The 20,488-nt window shown below is 42.3% G+C and overlaps 1 protein-coding gene across 2 annotated transcripts in view; it reads right to left on the bottom strand.

Moving 5' to 3' along the window:
* Positions 1-460: 460 nt before the first annotated feature.
* EGFR (epidermal growth factor receptor) overlaps positions 461-20,488 on the bottom strand; it is a 161,838-nt gene continuing 141,810 nt past the window's right edge. Inside the window, exons 20-28 of one of the 2 annotated variants that reach the window (XM_065630202.1) lie at positions 17,900-18,085; positions 14,447-14,602; positions 13,513-13,588; positions 12,186-12,332; positions 10,134-10,231; positions 9,523-9,690; positions 9,381-9,428; positions 9,175-9,277; positions 461-8,153 (exon numbers count right to left, since the gene is read on the bottom strand). In XM_065630202.1, coding sequence (XP_065486274.1) covers positions 7,777-8,153; positions 9,175-9,277; positions 9,381-9,428; positions 9,523-9,690; positions 10,134-10,231; positions 12,186-12,332; positions 13,513-13,588; positions 14,447-14,602; positions 17,900-18,085 — 1,359 coding nt within the window. In that variant the 3' untranslated portion in view covers positions 461-7,776. Of the gene's footprint in view, positions 8,154-9,174; positions 9,281-9,380; positions 9,429-9,522; positions 9,691-10,133; positions 10,232-12,185; positions 12,333-13,512; positions 13,589-14,446; positions 14,603-17,899; positions 18,086-20,488 lie in introns of both variants that reach the window. The other variant, XM_065630201.1, reaches the window with a different exon arrangement.

Genomic DNA, 20,488 nt, shown 5'->3' on the forward strand with positions numbered 1-20,488 from the left:
CATTGAGCTCAGTGGAATTTCTGAATGCTTGTCCTTCCCAAATACCTGGGCATTTCTATACCTACACCATTCTTCATTTTAACTTCCTCTCTTTCAGTGCTTTAACAGCAGATTTATCTCAATCAGTGGCCCCACCTTTTCGGGGGTAAGTACAGAGGCATTGCTCTGCCCATTATTCTGTGAAATATGGAGAATAGCAGTTTCTTGTCTGATAAAGACTCTTGAATCTCTAAGTTGTTTTCTGATCCTCACACAGCAGGCATATTGATGTACAACATATGCTTCAGTTTCCTTCTCAATATTAATACTATATATTATTCTTCATAATATTAATACTAACTTATATAGAATCTTCCCAAGCCAGCTGGTCACCAAAAGGGGAAAACAATCACGTGCCAAAAGACCAAAGACTTATTTAATTACTTTTATTAAAATAAAAATACCATGCATTAATACGCATTAGACATTTCTGAGAACTAGTAATATGAAGATTAAGACTACGTCATTTCTGCATAAAGTAAGTTGAGCTGGGAAAACATGCAGTCTATGTATTGGAAGGGACTGGACGGAAAGGTGAAAATGAGAAAGGTGCGGTAGTGGCTTTTTTTTTCTTTTTCTGTGTACAAAGTTCATCTAGAAAGATAAAAATTATTTAATTTACTAATTGTGATACTGGGGACTTATCCAGGCTGAATGCATACTGTCAGTTCCAGCTCCTCTCTTCTTCACTGCTTTGTCAACCCAGTGCATTTTGCTCTATTACAATGAAGACTCTGTAATTCCTTTAATCTTTGTCTGCTACGTGTTCCACCAGTTGTGTAATTAAACACCAAAACTCAGGGGACCCTGGGGCTTCATTTGACTGGCTTTGCTAACAGAATTTCTCTTTCTGCCTAGTGTAGTTCAGCGATTTACACCACCGGTGTGGCTCTGGTTCAGACTTTATTTTGCCTGTCCTGACAAGGGAGTCTTGCATTGCTCATATGCACAGCTCATAGCTACGCAATTCGTAAATGGCCAGCAGTACGGCTTCATCTGCTAAATGACACACATATGAGCTTCTGAGGGATCGCTTTGTCTGCACTTCTGCTTTTGTCATAAAACTGAAGTGAGAACCTGCCATGCAATTTAAAAGAGCAGCTTTTATTAGTGCCCTAATAAGCAGCACAGGGGCTTTCATATTGCACTTCCAATGGTCACAAGTGTTAGCTGTATTATTGCTCACATTATGAAACTACAGAACTGTGCAGGCAGAGAGACAAAGAGTCTTGGAGAGAGGAAAGGGTCCTATTATTAGCTTCACTAAGCTCTGGATAAATCCCTAAAGTTACAACTTTTACCAGAAAAAAAAAAAATCTAAGTCCATCAATAAAGAACCCTTAATGTGAGTTCTTCTCTGGCTACACACCCTACAAGCCAGCCACTGATTTTTCTTCCCCCCAAATACAACAGTATATTACAATAAAAGTTCTCCCCAAAATTAAAAACAATTATAAAGAATAATATACACCTCATTTTTATCACTCAATATACAAACAATCTTTGATCAACAGTATAAACCATTAAAACCATATAAAAGTCAAGAGTTTGTTATTGTACAAATAGTGCTTTCATAGTTGAGTAACTTTACAATGCTGTGAGGGTACCGTCTGTATCTATGGATATATTGCTTTACAGTTTATTAAAACCAAGACAGTATACCTTATACTCGGTTGATTGTATCAATAAAAAGCAGCCTGAAACGGGCAATGGATCCATAGGATCTCTGATTATTGCGAGGGATTTTAAAAAAAATCACTCAACGTTAGCCTTGTTTTATACTTTCAACGTAATCAAGTTAAACATCCCATTAATTTCAGGGGGAATGATATTAGGAATGGAAGATTAAACAAACAACCTAGGTATGTGAGCCAAGCCTCCTACCATTGTAGACTACTTCACTTATTCCCTTTCATAGAATATGAGGATAACATGGATGGTGGTATCAAATGCACACTCTTCAGCTAGATTGTGAGAGGTAAGAAGGGTCTGGATGAATTCCAGTGTGATTGGAAACGTACTGTATCAGCTGCATAGGAAAAAACAACCTCCAACCAGTTCAGCTGTTAGCTGCGGGTTTGATTTCTAGTTTTCATCGCACTAATCAGAAAGATCCAGTGCTTCAAGGTGAGAGGTACAGAGAGACCACAAAGCCCGTGCTGTCATGCATATGGACAGCCCATCTTCACCACGTAAAAGTGCAAAGCTGGTGGAGCACCAGCCCTGAATCTTGGCCAAAGGCATTTTGCCAGCTAACTTCAGCGGTGCAAGAAGTGGCTTGTCTTTTGCCAGCTAGGTCTCTAGTTATCAGTTTTTCCTCAGGAAAACCTTTGTTTGGATGCTGCTGAGGATTTGCTTGATCTCTGATGGTGGTACAGCCTACTATCGCCGTACTCCTCTCTCCCATGTGTAAGAAGGAGGAGCTGCACGCAGTACCTCTGACCGACCTGCAATTCTCAGTCCACGCAGCCGCGGTAACACGAATGATCTGCCGAAGCACACGATGTTGAACGGACACAGGATGTGTGGCAGAAAGCAAAGCCTATCATGGAAGCACTGTGATTTCAACTCCCCCACGTAATTAAAGTAATACATAACCAAAAGTGTTATCATTTTAAACTCTCACTGCCTGCCTACACACTTCCTCACCAAAAAAAGCAGTTATCTCATCACGTCTCATCTTCACATCATCGTATTTTTTCCTGATGCTGAGACAAAACATCATGCTTTTTTTTTTTTTTCTTCACTGTGTCCCTGTTTAGCTATTGCACTGAGTAGAAAGTGAGTTGAAATGGAGTAGAGGTTGTAGGTCTGGCCCTGAAGTAATACCTGGTCCTGATATTTGGTTTGGTTTTCTATGGACAGGCCTCACCATCCTGTCAAGCCCTCCTGGCTCAGTGGAGGTCTAGCCCATCTTTAATGAAGAGTGGAGATCTGTAGCTTTTCCCTGTGATGAGAGGCTGTGGATGCTGTGATCAATACCCTCTTCCTTTAAAGCAAGAAAACAAGACATTACATCTTTGGTCCTAATGCAGCCCACTTGAAAAGCTACTTGAAGGTGCCATGTTTTTCTTTTGTATAAACATTTTTTTTCTATTTTTAAAAACTTATTTTAAAAAGACTCCTTAAAAGTTGTATGTCAGAACAAAGAGATAACAATTACAAAAAGAAAGGTAGAAAATGGGATCCCAATATAAAAATTTGAACCAGTGGTGATAAAATATTACAAAGCATTCTGGCTAAGTGTCATACACAGGGTTTGACATTTCGTGAGTGTATGGTTTCCATCAGGTAAAAGGACACAGGTACATTTTCATACTTTGTCCTGATTCAGATGTTTTCTCACAGAGAAACAAAAGCCAGAGTACCATAACTGCTCATTTGGAGAGGTAGCAGTTGTACTTCAATAGAAGTTCAGCTGCTTCAACAGAAGATGTTGAACTCTGAATCTGAAAAATGAGCACTCGTCTGGAAATGCAGAGTTTGTCCTTGGCACCCTGGAGCACCCCCAGACAGACGGAGGACACCCCAGGCACCTTGTGATGGGACCTCTTTAAGCTGTTTGCGGTCCTGTGACACTGTTGTAGCCCTAACTGCATCTCCCAGGGAAGAGATTTATCCCATGGTACGAATACCACATGTTGGTTTTCGTGCAAGCAATCTCTGCAAGAGGGCTTCGCTTCAAGCTGGTAGCAGGGACAGGAGCCACATGTCTATTCCCACCTGCACCTGCAGGAACAGTAAATAGCCTCAGTGATGTCCCTGAGTAAATTCAGCAGCTATCTCAGATATGGACTGGTTGGCTGCACCCCTTACCTGGCATCACTCTCCCTACGCAAGCCGCTTCCTTTCAAATAAACCATGGGACTGTATTTTCTAATGTCAGGGCTTCACGTGGCTATCTTGACAATGACACTGGTGGGACAGGGCATCACTCTGAGGTATTCCAGAAACCACCATCTCTTTCCAACTGCTCCCTCTGAAAAACTCAATGCATTTTTGCCTGCCAGCTGGAAACAAAAGCAAGCCCCCAGCCTCTTGGATGAATTTACCTGACAAGACCAATTGCAACATGAGGGAAATTTCCCAAGCCAACTCCCTTTGCAGCAGAAGAAAACAACCCAAGGCCCAGATGAAGTCAAGTGCACTGACACTGTACAGAGATCACTGGAAAACATGACAGATGAAGACTCTTGGCTTACATTTTCATATACCTAGCAGTTATTAAAAGTCTTAAATTATTATTGCAAAAGAAGTTCCATATTAACTGCTGCTTCATGATTAAGAGATGCTCAGCACTAACTTGTGAGTGGTTTTATTTTCCCTTCCATGAGAAATACAGTAAGAAGGGAAATTTTTATTTTCTCAGCTGGTGAGACCATGTTAGCTTTTAGAAGTAGCTGTGGCTTGCTACATATCCCTATTTCATTGTGTTTTAAAAATCAGCATTTTCTACCCACACCTCCTGAGAGACAACAGCAGAACTTTCAAGTTATTTTTGGACTTTGATTTGTGTAAGCTCTCAAGATGCAGTGTATTTATTTTTCGTAATGTTTGTAAAAACACAACTTTTATGTCCCATTCAGTAGCCTAAACTCCATGCAACACTGCAGCAGCAAGGTCCCATGAAATGCTGCCTAACCATGTTTGCCTTTATCAGCATCTATGATCTGCACGGGGCTCCTTGCTGTTACATGACCAGTGTGCTGCAGTGGGAAAACCAGACCATTTCAGCTGCTTATTGATTATTTTTTTTTTCCCCCATCACAATGTGTATCATTTGGTAAATTGCTCACGTCTGTTATCCTGCGAGCATCACCCTGGGTAGCACCCATGCCTCCAGCAACAGCCACGCAGCTGGGCGATCCCATCCACTCCCAGTGCCACTCTATCTGCTGCTGCAGGCACTGCCCACAAACTACAGCACACTGTCCAGTTTCTATTTTTTTGCCTGCTTTTGAATCATTTCTGAGCTGCCAATTTGCAAATCATGGCCTACAGGATGGTTATTTACCATGTTTACCATTTACTACTTTACAATATAGCTGATCTCACCCATCTGGAATCTGTACATTTGTATTGACAGTTTGTGGTCCTATGCCCTCTTTCCTATTTTTCTCATCAAAAACAATACATTCAAAAAGTGATGCTCTTTCAAGCTTACATTGTTTGATTTTAAGATGAATCTCCCTGTTTCTAGCAATGAGCTGCTACTGAATCCGTCCTAAACTGTTATGGGCAAGCATATTAACCTCTATTAAATAATGCTCATGCTACATAATGCTGGTGATGCATATTGCTGCTACTTGGTCACTTTCTTGTTTTAGCTAACAGATTAAAACAAAATATAAATAAATTCTTTTGTGCAAGTGTCAGAAAGATTCTGCAGGAAAACGTGCACTATGTGATTTTCTACTGTTCTGCTTAGAAACATAACAGATTTAGCAAACAGAAAAGTATCTGTGATTTCCGTTACAATCTTTTTTTGTGTTCATGTACCTTCCTCCTGGGGCGGTGGGTGGAGAAAAGCAGTACTGCCTGTGTGTACATGTTGCACAGTTGTGAGAGCAACACAACAAATCTGCTCTCAGGAATGCAGGGAGAAATTTGCCACTAATTGGACGTGGGAACTGAATTTTGGTTAGTGTTTTCAATGCAAACCAGTAATAATCAAAGTCAAACATTGCATTCTCCATACTGCTGTGCCTGGGACTTGGTCATGGTGACACAGATGTACCAAACAAGACAATCTTTGGATTTTGACTTAATATACTGCTCTACCTGAGACTGCAGTGTAGCTGATGAACTACTGCACACTCACACAAGCTGCTAATGCATTTTACACCGTGTTACTTATAAAAGGGGTCATTTCACATGATTATTCTTCTCCTTCATTCCTCAACAAATCTGTAAAAACAATGTTCTGAGGATTTGCTGCTTGATCCTGGACTCCAGATGCAATACTTAAATTGAAACATACTGATACATTCAAAACACAGTGGCAGCAGAAATTTGACTATTTCTTGCTACTTACTTAGACTACATATCCTCTGCAACTCAGCTGCTTATGCTACCCTCGAGTAAGTTGCCAATATTCAACTAGTTAAGGGTCTTTGTTCCAAAATCACCCAATATGCATTTGCCTTCCGATCTACTGGTTTGATTAAAATAGCACTGCCAAGCTGCTGGTGGAACGCATCTAAATGACTAACTAAATTCATACTTTAGGCATTTTATTCCTCCTACATTAATAATAAATGTTAACAATGGAAGAATCATTAACACTTCTATCTCACAGGCCCCTGGAAAGAGTAGCAGCTTTTCCTGCTGTGGTTGATCTATACTATGACGCTAAAATCTGAGCCTTGACTAGTCTGCCTATTCTACACTGAAAACAGAAGATGATCCTGGGTATTTTAAAGAAGAACTAGGCACCCCTGTGTTTCAGAAGAGGGAGATAATATTATTTTCCATCACTCCAGATTATTCTTCCTTTCCTTAATTCATCCTCATAGCCCCTTCTTGTATTGCCAGAACATGTAACCCTGAAGGGACAGACAACCAGCCCTGGTCTCTGCCCCAGTGTGGTACAGCAATTGGCAGTATTCTGCCTTGAAGTGAGTAAAGTGTAACACTGATATACCCCTTTTCTTTGCCAAATGTATACGGGAAACTGATTTCTGCTCTGAGTTCCTTTAAGAAGGGAAATAAAACTGCCTGGCTAGAGCTACCTGTGTTTCTTGCCCTAGTCAAGTTTAATTTAGTATAGTTCTCCCAGCCTGTCTCATGAATGCTCCAATTTGCCACCATTTGCATTTCCTTGACATTTAATTAAGTCTGTTAAACATTATTTGACACTTCATTTTTCAGTTACGGCAACATCTTTAACAGTTTTGTTGAAGAAGAAAGGCATTTTGACAACTCGGCAGCTGCATAAGGGATCAGAAAAAAAAAAGTCTTGTGTTTGACCATCAGAAAACAGACTAGCAAGCACTTTATAACCACGTACAGATGACTTTGAAGTGAGTTCCTCCTGTCAGTTTTTAGCAGTAGTCGTCAGTAGGTGATGCCATTTTGCTCCTTGTGGTAGTTTTCCACAGGCTGATCCACTCCACAGTGCTCTGGGCAGAATCTCCCCTAAGTCCCCCAGATGCACTTCTCCTGTTTGTGCCAAGAAGCAGTAAATGGAGACAATTTGTAAAAATCCGATGGTTTGGAATAACTCTTTCTGTTCCAGGAGTTTTTGAAAACTATTTAGTAACATTATTTTTTTTCCCGCTGGTGATCTGAGACAGACCAGCAGTACGGGAATCTGATCTTGTAAAAGATCCAAAAATTCTCTTAGAAACATTTATAAAAATACAGACTGTAGAAAGGAATTTGACTGTACAATGTGTACAGCTCTCAAGTTCATCCCAGAGTGGCTTCTTACCGTGCTACCATTTGAAAATTAAAGGAATGCATCCATATTTTTTCTGTCCAGGAATATCCCGTTCCATCCCAACATGCATCTGAGTGCAAGCTATGTGCCTCAGTAATTACATGGAAATGGGCATGAAAAGACCCAAACTACCATCAGATAGGACTTGCAGTTTCAGCCCCCATGCTGAAAAGGAAAGATGTGCTTATTGATGCATTATGGTCACTGTTCACTCTAAACAAGAGTCTGTTCTTGCAGCAGCCAGGTGGTTCACCAAGAGTCTGGCCTTCCTTGCTGCAAGAAGAAATTCTCTATGGTCATGCTGAGGCTTCAATGTATTCACTTTTTGGTGCTGCTACCCTCAAGTACTCTGGGTTCTCTGCTGCAGGAACTTTCAAGAGACCATTAGGTTTGTTTTCCTTCGGTAAGAAGTCCTGCTGGTAGTCAGGATTGTCCAGATTTATTTGGTGGTTGCCCGCCTGGATCCAATAAGGAGAGCTCTCAAAGACAGTCTTGGCCAGTGGAGACTGGTTGGTGTTGAGATACTCGGGGTTGTCCACAGCTGTGCTGTGTGAATTCTGGTAGCTGGAGTCCGTGGGGTCCTTAGAGTTTGCTGTGAAAGAGAAGTTGTTGTAGATTGGATTCTGGACCGCTGAGGCAGATGCTTTCTTGGGCACCAACTGGTTTACGTACTCTGGAATAAAAAGAAAATAAAAATGAGAAGGAATGAAAATGAAGACGTGTAACTAATGCAGCCATTTGCATCACTTGAGAAGTAGTTTGAACCCATCTGCCATTTGCTCTTCATGCGCAGCATCTCACTGAACTTCTTGGAGCAGAAGAGAGCCAAAGGCAGTGACTGCCGTGCCGTGGCACCAAACACGCTGCCCTGGAGTTCACCTTCAGGAATTCGGTTTGCAAAGCAACAGAAAGACAGCTTGAACCGCGAAAAGAGTGAGATAGCTACTACTGAATTTAGTGACGTGTGGGTGGCTGTCCCAGAAACTGTTCTGAAACTGCAGTCAGGGAGCTGCGCTGCCAGAAGCTGTTTCCTTAGAAAAATGTTTAGAGATGAAGAAAATGCCTTGAAAATACAGGACTGTCAGTGACAGAGACTCCATGTTTCAGATCAGTGGCATCCCTTGCAGGGTCTTTCACCCTTTTTAGCTGTGGCATATTCTTGGAAGGGTTAGTTGGGATTTTTTAAGGGCACAAAGCAGCATGACTGTATAACCCAGCAGCAGCTTCCTTGGTGCTCGCTGGCTCACTCTTCGACTGCCTATGCTGTAAGTCCATGTAAAACCATGAGCTGCCTTCTGTGTATCAACATCTGAAAGCAGAGAAACTGCCAGAAAGCTGTTTATACTGCTGAAATGGTTTAAGGGGTGAAGCCTGTTTTTTAAAGGATGTTTTCCCAAATAGAAAGCTTTAAACACATATCCACGCATGCAAACTCCCCAGCCAGATGGCACACATGGCAAACGTGAGGAACCCCCCTGGTGAAGGAAAAGAAATGAGAAATGGCCAGAAGTAGAAGCATAAAGTCTAGGAAAATTATTTGTGCACACGTTTCCCTCCTATTTGCCATGCAAAATAAGGTAGGAAGCATCTGGATTGCTTCCTTTCTGCAGAAAAGGAAGGACAATAATTATGTTCACACCCAAATGGCTTGTGAATGAGTGGCTGTGGGATGGAAACACAGGAGAGGTACCCACCTGGGGCTGGCAGGAAGCTGTCGTCTATGCTGTCCTCCAAGAAAGCTCCTGTTGGGTCTGAGCTATACCTCTGGACAAAGCTGTCTTCCCTCACAGGATGCCCCTGCTAGGTTGGAAGTAGAGAAAATCAATATTAAAGGGACTGTTTTGTAGAAGTTGACCCAGACAGGAGAAGTCGCTCCTTTTTTAAAGGTCACCCCACTTACCCCGTTCCTGTCAATGCAGGTTGTAGCAGAGTTGTTGCTAGTAGCACTCTTGAAAAGAGAGAGAAAGAAAATACAGACATTCTGAGAAGGAGTTCACTCTTAAAATTGCTTGTCATGTTTTCACAGAGGAAAAGTTTCATACCAATGAACTCAAGAGAGGAGTGCGGGATGTTGAAGGGCTGTTGAAAAAGCCCTGGTGGGGCACGAGATACTCATCCGCGTCCACTATATCTTCCATGTCCTCCTCTTCCATCAGGGTGCGATAAAACTTGGAGTCCGTAGGGCTGGGCAGGTGCATCCTGTCATCTCCCTGTGAGACAAGTCAGCGTGAGAGAGGACTTATAGGCTTCCTTCAAGCCCTCATTATCCCCTTATCTGAGAGACAAATTAATTTAGCAAGAGGCCCAAGATGCAAAATCTTGATCTGCGTGTTTAACCAAATTTACCTAGAGTTTAAGGCAATTTGGGCCTGCAATCTCTGTCTATGCTGCTGTAAAACAGCTGCATTTTTAAGAGGATCAAATTCTGTTCTCCTCTTAGGACTGCAGTATGGACTGTTACTGATCCTAAACTGGGACCAGTACTAAGAGAATACTGACTGCTGAAATTCTGTTTGTGGTTCTAGCTGAATGTGTTAAGACATGGAAAGCAATGATAAATCTGGCCTTAAATTATCCATATTTTATGTTTTCATATGCATTATGAATCATTTTAAATGCCCATCAGACATCTTCCTACCATTGGGTTTAGTACCTGTATAACAAGATAGCGTGGAGGGTCACGGGCCATTTTTGAGAACTCTGCTATCAGTTCACGAAACTTGGGACGGCTGTCTGCATCAATCATCCAGCCTAGAGGGATGACAGCGAAAGCAAAGCGCAAATAAAGTTGTTTGGGTGATCAAATACAGAGCTTAAAATGTAACAGCAAAAAGAGCCATGCCATGTGTGGAACAAAGGAAGGAATTACTCATAAAGGACCACCACAAAAAGTTCATTCACCAGCCACTGGTGTGGATTTCAGCATTTAAAATGCACACCTTGGCAGTTTTGGGAAGAATGAAGGAGGTAATAAAACCCCATGTTGGAAAAGCTCTAGGCTGAGCCTGTCTCCTCTCCTGCTGGCCTGTCTCCGTGTGGGCAGGCAGGTCCCACCGGAGTGTTAATAACGCATCAGTCCTGAGGATAGCAAATGGGTGGCCAGTCGGCTCTGAAAAAGCTCTGGAAGGAGGGAAAGCAGACAACTTCAGTTGGCACCTGCAGAAGTACGGTGATTTGACTGTCTAGTCACTGCACTGCTTTGTGAAATTCTGGGAAGCCTCAAGCAGAAGCCTCCCTCTGTACCAGCTGTCTTCTAAAATTCAAAACATCCTCACTGGAGACATTTATATCTAAGCTGTATTTAATTAGTAAACGGACGTCAACAAAAACAAATACTATCTCTTACTGTGAATCAATGCTAGAAGAGATTTCAAATAGAGATACTGGTGGTTTTACATGCGATGTTACTTAGGAAACCCATACTTCTGTTACCAGGTAACAAATGAATTGATGTAGAGACTCTCGTGTTTAAAATTAAAAATAATGAAGGTCAAGCTCAGTGTGTCTGGAAGAACTCATAAGAAACAGCCTATCCATCGAAATGGAGAAATGAAGTGATAATATGCCATCTGAAATCTGCATGAGACAAAAATCTCATAATTTGCAGTGACTTTTTACCATGCTAGAAATATGATCTGCTAATTCAAGAATAAATCCTTCTTGCTCTTAGACAGAGTGGAGCATTTCAGGGTTCAGCATCTCTGAGGATGAGTTTCCAGCACACTGCTTTTGGGTCTGGGCACCTCCCAGGCTAGGTGCACACATCTGGATCTAGTTCCTGCTTGGCCTGCTGAGCACAGGATCAGGCTCACTGTGTGTGGTGCCTGTCCCGACAAAGCAACATGTGTGCACACCAGAATTCCCCTAAAGTGCTGCTCTATGGGGTGTTGTTCATGGTGGCATGGCTCCTATTTCAGGAACAGGTAAATTTTGCTACAGTGAGAAGGTCTAAAATGCCACCTAGTGGGCTGCTTATCAGCATCCTCACAGTAGTGATGGCCCAGAGGTGCACGGGAAGCCAGGTAATAATCTGACATTTTAGCAGCTGACACAGATGGAAAAGGGGTTTGGGGGTCAGAAGCCCTTTGATGTGCCCTAAAAATGGCCAAAAAGTGCTTCAGAGAACCCCAGCCCTTGTGATATACTTTACAGCAACAGCTGTGTGCTGAAAAAGTGTCACCCAAAAATGAAGAAGAAATAGGGTAAGAAAATACAGATCCTCATGGGCATCTGCTGTTAGGGTGGTGCCTGTGGTCCTGGAACTCCTTTAGTAAAAAAAGCACACAATCCGCGTGCGTGGTTGCAAGAGGGGGCATATTGCTGAACTAAAGGGGAGCATGGAGGAGAAGGCAGTGTTAATTCTATTTTCTAGACATACAAAACTAGAATTTCAGGTAAAGTGGGTGGTGTTATGCTAATTTATACTGCCTGACAATATGAGTTTAAAACAATTGACAATATCAGCCAGTGGTGTGAATGGTGAAAAAAATATTAGTTTGGCTGAATCAACAACTACTGAAACCATATCCCGTGCTCCTAGCCAAAGCTCAAGTTGCAGGAACACACTCTGGTGTCACCAGTCTTTTCACATAACATCATTTCTGTGCAGTCACCAAGAACACAGCATATACAAACGTGACAATCGTGGCAATTGTGCTACTTATTCAACTTAGGTGAACACACACAACCCCAAATGTGAACTCACATTTGACCATGATCATGTACACATCGATGGTACAGATAGGGGGCTGGGGCAAACGCTCGCCCTTCTCCAAGACAGAGGAGATCTCACTGGCAGGGATCCCATCGTATGGCTTGGATCCAAATGTCATCAGCTCCCAAACTGTCACACCTGCAAGGTGGAAAGAGAAGACCATGAGAGAGGCTTTGGCGAGAGCTGCGGTGCTTGGCTTGGGTGCAGAGCACTCTCCCGGAGCACTGCGCCGCCAGAGCCCCACCTAGGAAAAGCATTTTCTGCCATGATTTTGAAGAGACACAAATTAATAAAACAGGTTGAAATCATCCTGCTTTCCTTTAAGTTTTTGGGGGTTGCCTTTTTTTTAATTTTTTTTTTTCCAAATCTCAGCTAGTATCTCAGTGTTGAACATCTCACAAACTTCCCAGCCCCAGAGAAAGGAAATGCAGGTTAGCACCTCCTGACTCCAACTCAGCAAATGTTTTTAAAAATGGAAATTGTCTTTTTGTTTGAAAACAATCTCTTTGGAGATGAGCGAAAGAAGTTTTGGAAAGATGTGTAAACCAGCTGCCTCAGTGTCATTTGCCGACACACCACGTACTCTTGTGAGGAAGCTATTTTGATTGTCTGGTAGCTTAGGATACAAAACAAGATTTTGGATGCCAACATACAAATGGATTAAGAGGACCAGAGGCTGTACTTTTTCTAAAACGACACAGGATCTGACCATCTGCACTAAGTATTTTCCAGGAAAATAAGATCCCATGGAATGGAAATTTCGGAATAAGTTGCTTTGAAGATTTCCTTTCTGCTCCTCTTTCTTTGAAACTGGCTTATGAACTATAACAAATACAAAATGAATTATCTAAGGAGGTTATCACTTTGCTTCCCTTTTAGCGTTGTCCTCTCAATACCAGGACAGAACAAACTTTTTAGGCCACAGCAGAGTTACACTCATTGACACTGAACAACTGGCCAATGGTTTTAAGTCCTCCATCTAGTTATGTGGCTTTAATGTCAGCCCAGCTATATTTCATTTGAAGTTGCTGAAGAAAAGTGTCAGCAGAACTTCAGCAAACGGAGCAGTCTCCTACCCGCAGCCCCTTTCAGGGGAGGGCTCATCACCTGAAAGCATATTCTGAAAAACATCTTACACCTCATTAGCATGCCATTTCATGGGAATTTTACTTTGTTGAATAGGTGATTTGGGCCCATTGTTTATGTTTAATCTCTCAGTCTTCTCATAATAGGAAGAAAAAAGGGCTGTGTAGAGTCACTAGCAAATCTTGCAATTTTCCAATCCATTTGCAAAAATTTTATCTGGCTTTAGACTCACCATAACTCCAGACATCACTTTGATGAGTGTAAATCCGATGTAAAATTGACTCCAAAGCCATCCATTTAATAGGAACCTGGGAAAATTCACAAATAAGCCTTAAGAGGCTGACCCAAAATTTATTAGCGATATTTGCCACCAGGTGGTGTTTAAATCAATAGTTCGGTTGCAGAAGGGAGAAAAACCAACCAGCACCACAAATATCTGAGTGGTAGAGCAGGCAACTTTTGAATTCCTCATTATTATTTTCATTTATTATGTTGAACCTGGGAACTTGTGAAATATTAGGCGTATTAGAAATATCTCTTACAATTAGTTTTACAATATTTTTAACAGTCAAATTACTACTTTTTTAACCTTCTCCTATCATAACAGGACACAAATCCAATTTCAGTCTGTATGACAAAGACTGATCTGCGCTCATATGGTTTCCATTTATGGTCTCTGCAATATTTGCAAGCAGCTTCTCTTTAATTTCTCAGCAGGACACATTCCCTCCATCAGCACGTAGTACAACATGAAGGCGTGTTGAACCAAGTCTGACATGTCTTTCTTCTGCTATAAATATACAGCATTCCCTTTCCCTTCATAAACTTCACAGTGTCATTGCTGTTGGCTACACTGATGAATTCAGCCATGCCTTTTTTTTTTTTTTTAATTTTTTTTTTAATAAACTTGCTTTTTCCCAGACATTCCGGGTGGGAATTTCAAAAGCATTCACTATTCAGCTACCTCCGCTGCCACTGCAGTCCCACTGGCCTGACGCTGCTTCAGCTGATTTTAGAGGTCTCCCACAGGCTTCAAAGGCAGCACGCTGAGACGGCAACTGAGCGCTTTGAAAAACCCACTCTCCTTTTTTTCCCTGTGTTTAAGGCTCATGCGCAAGCACGAACACCGATGAACGCGCAGCAGTTCATTCTCCGATGTGCTTTACCTTGCCTCCCTCGGCATGATACTCCTTCTCATCAGCGCCGAGCAGCTTTGCCAGCCCAAAGTCCGTGATTTTCACGTGTTGAGGAGTCTTAACGAGGACATTCCTGGCAGCAAGGTCACGGTGCACCAGGCGACGTTCCTCCAAATAGTTCATTCCCTGCAATACAACAGACTGTTGGTAAGCATCATTTTGGGCTTGGACGCACAAACGAGTTACCCAGCTTCAGCTGCTCTGTAGTAACTCTACTCACACCACCGTAAACACACGGTAACTTATCCCCCCTTCAGAAAGAAAAAAATTGCTGCTACAATTACATGACGCTTATTGCAAGGTGAGGACGTGTGCTTGCACAGTTACATGGAGAAGCAACTTTTATTCTCCAGGAACCTTTTTGTGGGTCCATATGTCAGGGCAGTGATGGAGAAAAAACGGAGAGTAGCAGTTATAGCAGGGGATGTGGTTACTTTGGGATTTAGTTCAAGAAATATAAAATCAGGATAGGACTTGCAAATAGGAGGGAAAACCCTTCTTTCAGGTGCACTTGTGGAATGCCAGTGACTTCAGGAAAGCACAGTGCAGAATTTAACTGTCACCTTCTAAAAGCACACAGGCCAACCTTTTAGAGTATTTAGACATTAATGACCTAGAAGAAGAGTCCAAGTAAAAGTAAATTAATCATTCAAAGCTGCCAATTCTGCGTCTTGTTACAGTGTACTCTGCCTTCTCCCAGCTAACAATGAGGCATCCCACTGCAAATGTGAGAAAAGGAAAAAAATTCCAGAAATTCATTTTACTGCTGAGCTCAGAGTTGCATCTATTTTCAAGTCCTCTTTGAAAAGGCATGTTATTCCAGTTTCACTGTCTCCCATGACTAGACTGGGTTTGCCATAGCATACGTGCTTTTTTGGTACAACTGCCTCTCGAGGAAGAATACAACTAATTGTGCCGGTTTGACTTCTAAAGCATAAATGAACAGCTGTGTTTCTGACCACAGCAATTATTCCCCTTTCCCCCTACATCAATCTCTTGGTGCATGGAATCAAAAAGTTCATGATTTCTAAGTTTCCTGGAGGAACTTTTCTAAAACCCACAATTATTCCCAGTCCATAGGTTTCTGTTGGCAGTAGCTTATGCACTTGTATTTTTATGAAGAGAGAATTAACAAAAAAGTACTTCTAACCTAGAAAGTCAACACCAAAATGATCCTGTTGATGTGATGACAGAGCACTGGAGGGAACGATTCCCTTTCAGCCTCCACCCGTTCCTAAGCCCACTGCTAACCTGGACCACCATCGAATCCTCCACTCAAATGCCTCAGCAGAACTTCACCCATGTGTTGCTCATGTTGCCAAAACAAACCACCCAAACAAACTGGCACAACGCCACTATGAGTGTGCATTTCATCACACAAATAGATCTCTAGCAAGCAGAGCTCTCGAAACAAAAAATCTTGAGTTGCCGACAGAAAACACGCTATCTTAAAAATAATAATAATCACATAATCTAGCCCCAGTAGGACAAAAAAATTCCTGCTAAACACGTCTTGCTGCAGAGAATTATTAATATGCAAAGCTGCTGAAAGGCAAAATATCGGTTTCACACTAAGCTGTTTAAGATGTTGATGGCTAAAAGACTTGTGCACATGCATAACTGTACATTGAAGATGTTGAACTGCTCAGCAGATCTTTAATTGTGTGCAGGCCTGGGGTTTAAGGCATTTTCCATCATTAAGCGTGAGACCGATGTGTTCAAAGAGTTACTTCACAGGGTTTCTGCACATGGAGTATTTCTGAAAGACAGGACTCTGTACCTCAGTGAAAGATAATGTTTGTAAAAGATACAAAGAAAACTTAATTCAAAGCTGTGAAAACAGAAACAAAAATAAGCTTCCCAGGGAACTTGCCTCCTGCTGGTTAGTTACAGACATAAATATATTTGTTTCAATTTTTTTTCCTCTCCAAAAGTATATTTTTAAAGAGTCAGAGAATGTCCAAAAATCTGGCACGACTTTATCAGCCTAGTAACACCAGACACATTGGTGGGAAAAAGCTGTACGAGTGATTTATGAGCGCTTTGAGGGCAACTTCAGTGCGGAGCAGCACAAAGGAGTACGTTGAAGGTCAGGCAGCACTGGAGAGGGTAGAGGTTGCTATGGGCGAATGTTGAACTGACAAGAAAAAAATAAAACAGAAGCTAACAATTGTGAATGGCAACCTTTTGGGCAAGAGCTGCCCCAAGGATCAATTCGGAGAATGACTTTGCCACCTTAAAAATTAACAAGGAGGAGGAGGAGGGAAACGTGGCCTCCAGCTCATCCTCCAAAGGGGCTGAAACCAGGACAGAGCAGTAATTGATTTTAAACAAGAAAGCAGAAGAGTCAGAAAAAGGCAGTTCACATCCCGGGTGGATGCGTAAATTAAAATCCACTTGCTGCGGAGTGTGCTTTAAAAAAGTACACACACTGAGATGAAAAATGTGCTCTGTATACTCTTTGGTGGATACATTTCTGAGGTCCTCAGCATGTTTCCTGAAAGCAAACCACTGCCAGGTGAGCCTGGGATGTACACAAGGTCTCGAGGGATGGATAAGGCTGTAAGTGTGTGGTTAGCTTGCAGACCGTCATTCCCGAAATAAGCAGCGTTAAATCAGCTGGGTTTTGCGGATACTGCCATCTCATATGACAAATCTCCAACCAACTGCAGCTATTTTTTTGCTGGTTTTGCTCCATTCTTCCATGCTTGCAAATGGCTAGCCACCTTCCAAACACAGCATATTGCTGCTAAGGGCTAGAGGCTATACTTCAGTCTGCTGCTCTTCTCTTTGGCAAACAGTGCCAGGTGTGATAATGAGTCCTGTATTTGTCACCGTGGCCACTGCAATTAGACTACAAGCACCAACTCAGTGCACTGAGGTGCTTGAATGTCTTTTGGTCACAGCCAGCCTGTGTTAGAACAGAGCTGGTATTTATTAATCATCAGTTTTGATCTCCAGGCCTCAGAATTTCAGCATGGTATTCTCCAAGGCAGTTAATAAGAAGCAGTTTTCAACAACATCACTGTTTGCCCCATGGCACAGCCCAAACAAATCCACTGATGGAAGTAGCACTTCGATATGGCAGTTGTCAAATTCTACTCCCTTCCCTGCCACAGCTTCGTTGCCTCACATTGTTGTCTCATTACAGGGTGTTTGGTTTGGACATAAACGCTTTGGTGATAATAGTGTGCCGTCTAGGAGTATTTTGGAGAACAGTTAAGGTTCACACAGTAGCTTGAAAATGGTAAATTGTTTAAGACAAAGTAACTGTTTACTGACACGTATAAGGTATCTAGGAACCATGTGCTGAAATATAAAGACTTACAGAGATAAGTAAGTCAACGAATACATTATGCACTGTCAGATCTCTGCATTAGAGTCTGAGTTTTAGCTGACCTGGTGGTGTGCTGGTCTGCTTACCTTTGCAATCTGCACACACCAGTTGAGAAGATACTGGGACCCGATGTTGTCCTTGTGCTCTCGGATATAATCAAGGAGGCAGCCGTACGGCATCAGCTGTGTGATGAGCTGAACTGTAGAAGTGAGACAGATTCCCAACAAGCGGCACACGTGAGGATTGTCAACACTAGCCATCACATAAGCTTCCTGAGAAGAAAGGAAAAAAAGCAATGTGAAACACTCCCTTTGGCATCACAGAAATGTTTGGAAGCAATTTAAAATAAGTTTTGTCAGTCAAGAGGTTGCTAAAATACCACATGCAAACTCTGTGCCTCATATCACATATAAAATACTTGTATTTCCCATCCTGTGGACCAAGTTTTTTCCTTGTGGAAGGTCCAGATTTTGGAACACTGAAACATCACTGAGAGGCCACAGGAGAGCCAGTGTCTCACTACTGGTACACCAAGTAAACATTGGACATAAAACCCTAGTGACAAAACTTATGGACTTAGGGGGAATTAATAAATTGAACATCAGTGGGAAGCTGATGGGATTTCATCACTTTGAGCACTTAATTGCAAGGGCAACACATCTTGTGAACATGTGTCATAGGACTTTTTACCTTCACAGATCTTTTTGCAACACTGACTGGAAATCAGCATTTTTGAGACTTCTGCCCCTTTGTCAAGGTTAATACTAACCCAGAAACCCAAAAGTTGTGATTTAGGATGGGACCCACAGTATGACTTTGAGTGACACCAATTTATCATCCCTCGGCAATTCAACATTAGGCTAGCAACGCCTCCAAGCTTAAAATAATAGTCAGGCCACTATTGTGGCAGGGAAAGGAGCAAATCTGCACTTTCTAAGAGCTTAAGAAAAGAAATACCATAGCACTTTACTCATCATCTAACAAGCTTTCCATCGATGTCACATAGCTGTGTAGCTGGTAAGAGCTATTATTAAACAAAGTTATTAAAGCAATGACGTTCAAGAAATAAACAACCCCAATTCTTAAGCAATACTTTCTGGCCTTGGTATTGTTGTTTGATGTGCCAGCCTAAGCAAAACATTATGTCACGTAGTTTCTTCTGAAGTGCTAATTCTGCATTTGGTGTCCTTGTTCTGGAGCCCCTGGGGTGAAAGTGGCCTCTAGGTAGTCAGGTTAAAGAAGATCTCTGGCAGAACTGTATAAGTGCTCCTCAACCTACTGCAGAATGTGAGCAGGGCATTGAAAAACAACCCTCTGTCATGGACGTCACTGATTCTGTGGGCTAGTCTGAGGAAAGATAAAGCAAGAATACAATCTTCTATTCAATTACAGAGATATTTGTGGCAGTGTTTTGTAGAGACCCTTGTGAATTCACTGTGTCATCCTCAGATGTCAGCAGAGACAAAAACACGCTCATCTCCCTAGGCTTCCAAACTGAGCCGTTGTACCGATGAAGCGTGTCTGTTCCTTTCCTTGCTTCCTGTTGGGATTCAGATCCATATTGAATTCATTTCAGCAGGGGGGGAGAAAAAATCTGCAGAGTCGGAGCTGCTCTCACTGCCCATCTGCCGCACAGCCCACATGGGGCTGACCTGGGGGCTGAGAACTGGGATGCTGAAAGAGCAGGGTGGGCGTATGGGCCACACAGCTTTCGGAGAGCATCCAAGTGTTGACACCGCCTATTGCATTTGATACTGCAAAGTAAAATAGGTCACTGCCTCCTCACAGGGAGCAGAAGGCAGCTATTGTGCGGTCGTGGGTCCCTCTAAGTAGCCCAAGACATTAAAGTGGGCCTTTGTTTCAACTGTTTATCTTGGAAATCTCTGTGGTACGCTCTGACCTGCTCCAAGTATGCTTGGTATTCAACAACTATCTTCTGAATTAGCCCTACCCTAATAAAGCCAGAGAGAGCTTGCCTGGACTATATGAGCTAAAGCCGCTGTGCTTGTTCTATATCTAGTATGTTTCTGTAAGACAAATCATCTTTAATTGGACATTATTATCTCTGAGCCTTCAGTGACCTTGAAAAGTTGGTTGTCTAGCAAAAGTTTGGTTTGAGAGGACCTTTTGGAGTCATCCCTCTGACTTCGTTCACCGGTTTTGTATTTTTAAAATTTTCTTCCAAAATATGGAATGAATTCCACCAACCAAATCATCTAAAAAATGAACAAAACTGCAAAAAGCAAGAGCTTTTTGTTAAGCATCATAATTCAAAGGAAAAAAAAAATCATGTGCAGATATGCTACGGAAACTTCTTTGAAAAGAGAAAGTACTTTGATATCACCGAAAAGCATGCAGTCCCTGCATCAACTGCCCTGTCGTGCAACTATCTTGATCTGCTGAAGGCAGCATGCAGTACTGCAGGCTTATTCATTAACCCTTCCTTCAGTACGCAGGAATTGAATGCTGTTAAGTCCAAAGCATCCCTTGTGAGGATTGTGTTATGTTCCTTATCATTGTGAAGAGGGAAATGAGGGGCAGAGCTCAGAGCAGGCAGCTGAGCAGCATCTTTGCTGGGTCCCCAGTGCAGGGAATACTGGGGATGGGAGGGACTACAGCCTGGCCGCAGCCAGGAGAGGGGCATGGACCTGGGGAAGAGCTGAGGCTGGCCTGGA

The sequence above is a fragment of the Caloenas nicobarica genome, chromosome 2 (genome assembly GCF_036013445.1).
Source record: "Caloenas nicobarica isolate bCalNic1 chromosome 2, bCalNic1.hap1, whole genome shotgun sequence".
NCBI classification, from domain to species: domain Eukaryota; kingdom Metazoa; phylum Chordata; class Aves; order Columbiformes; family Columbidae; genus Caloenas; species Caloenas nicobarica.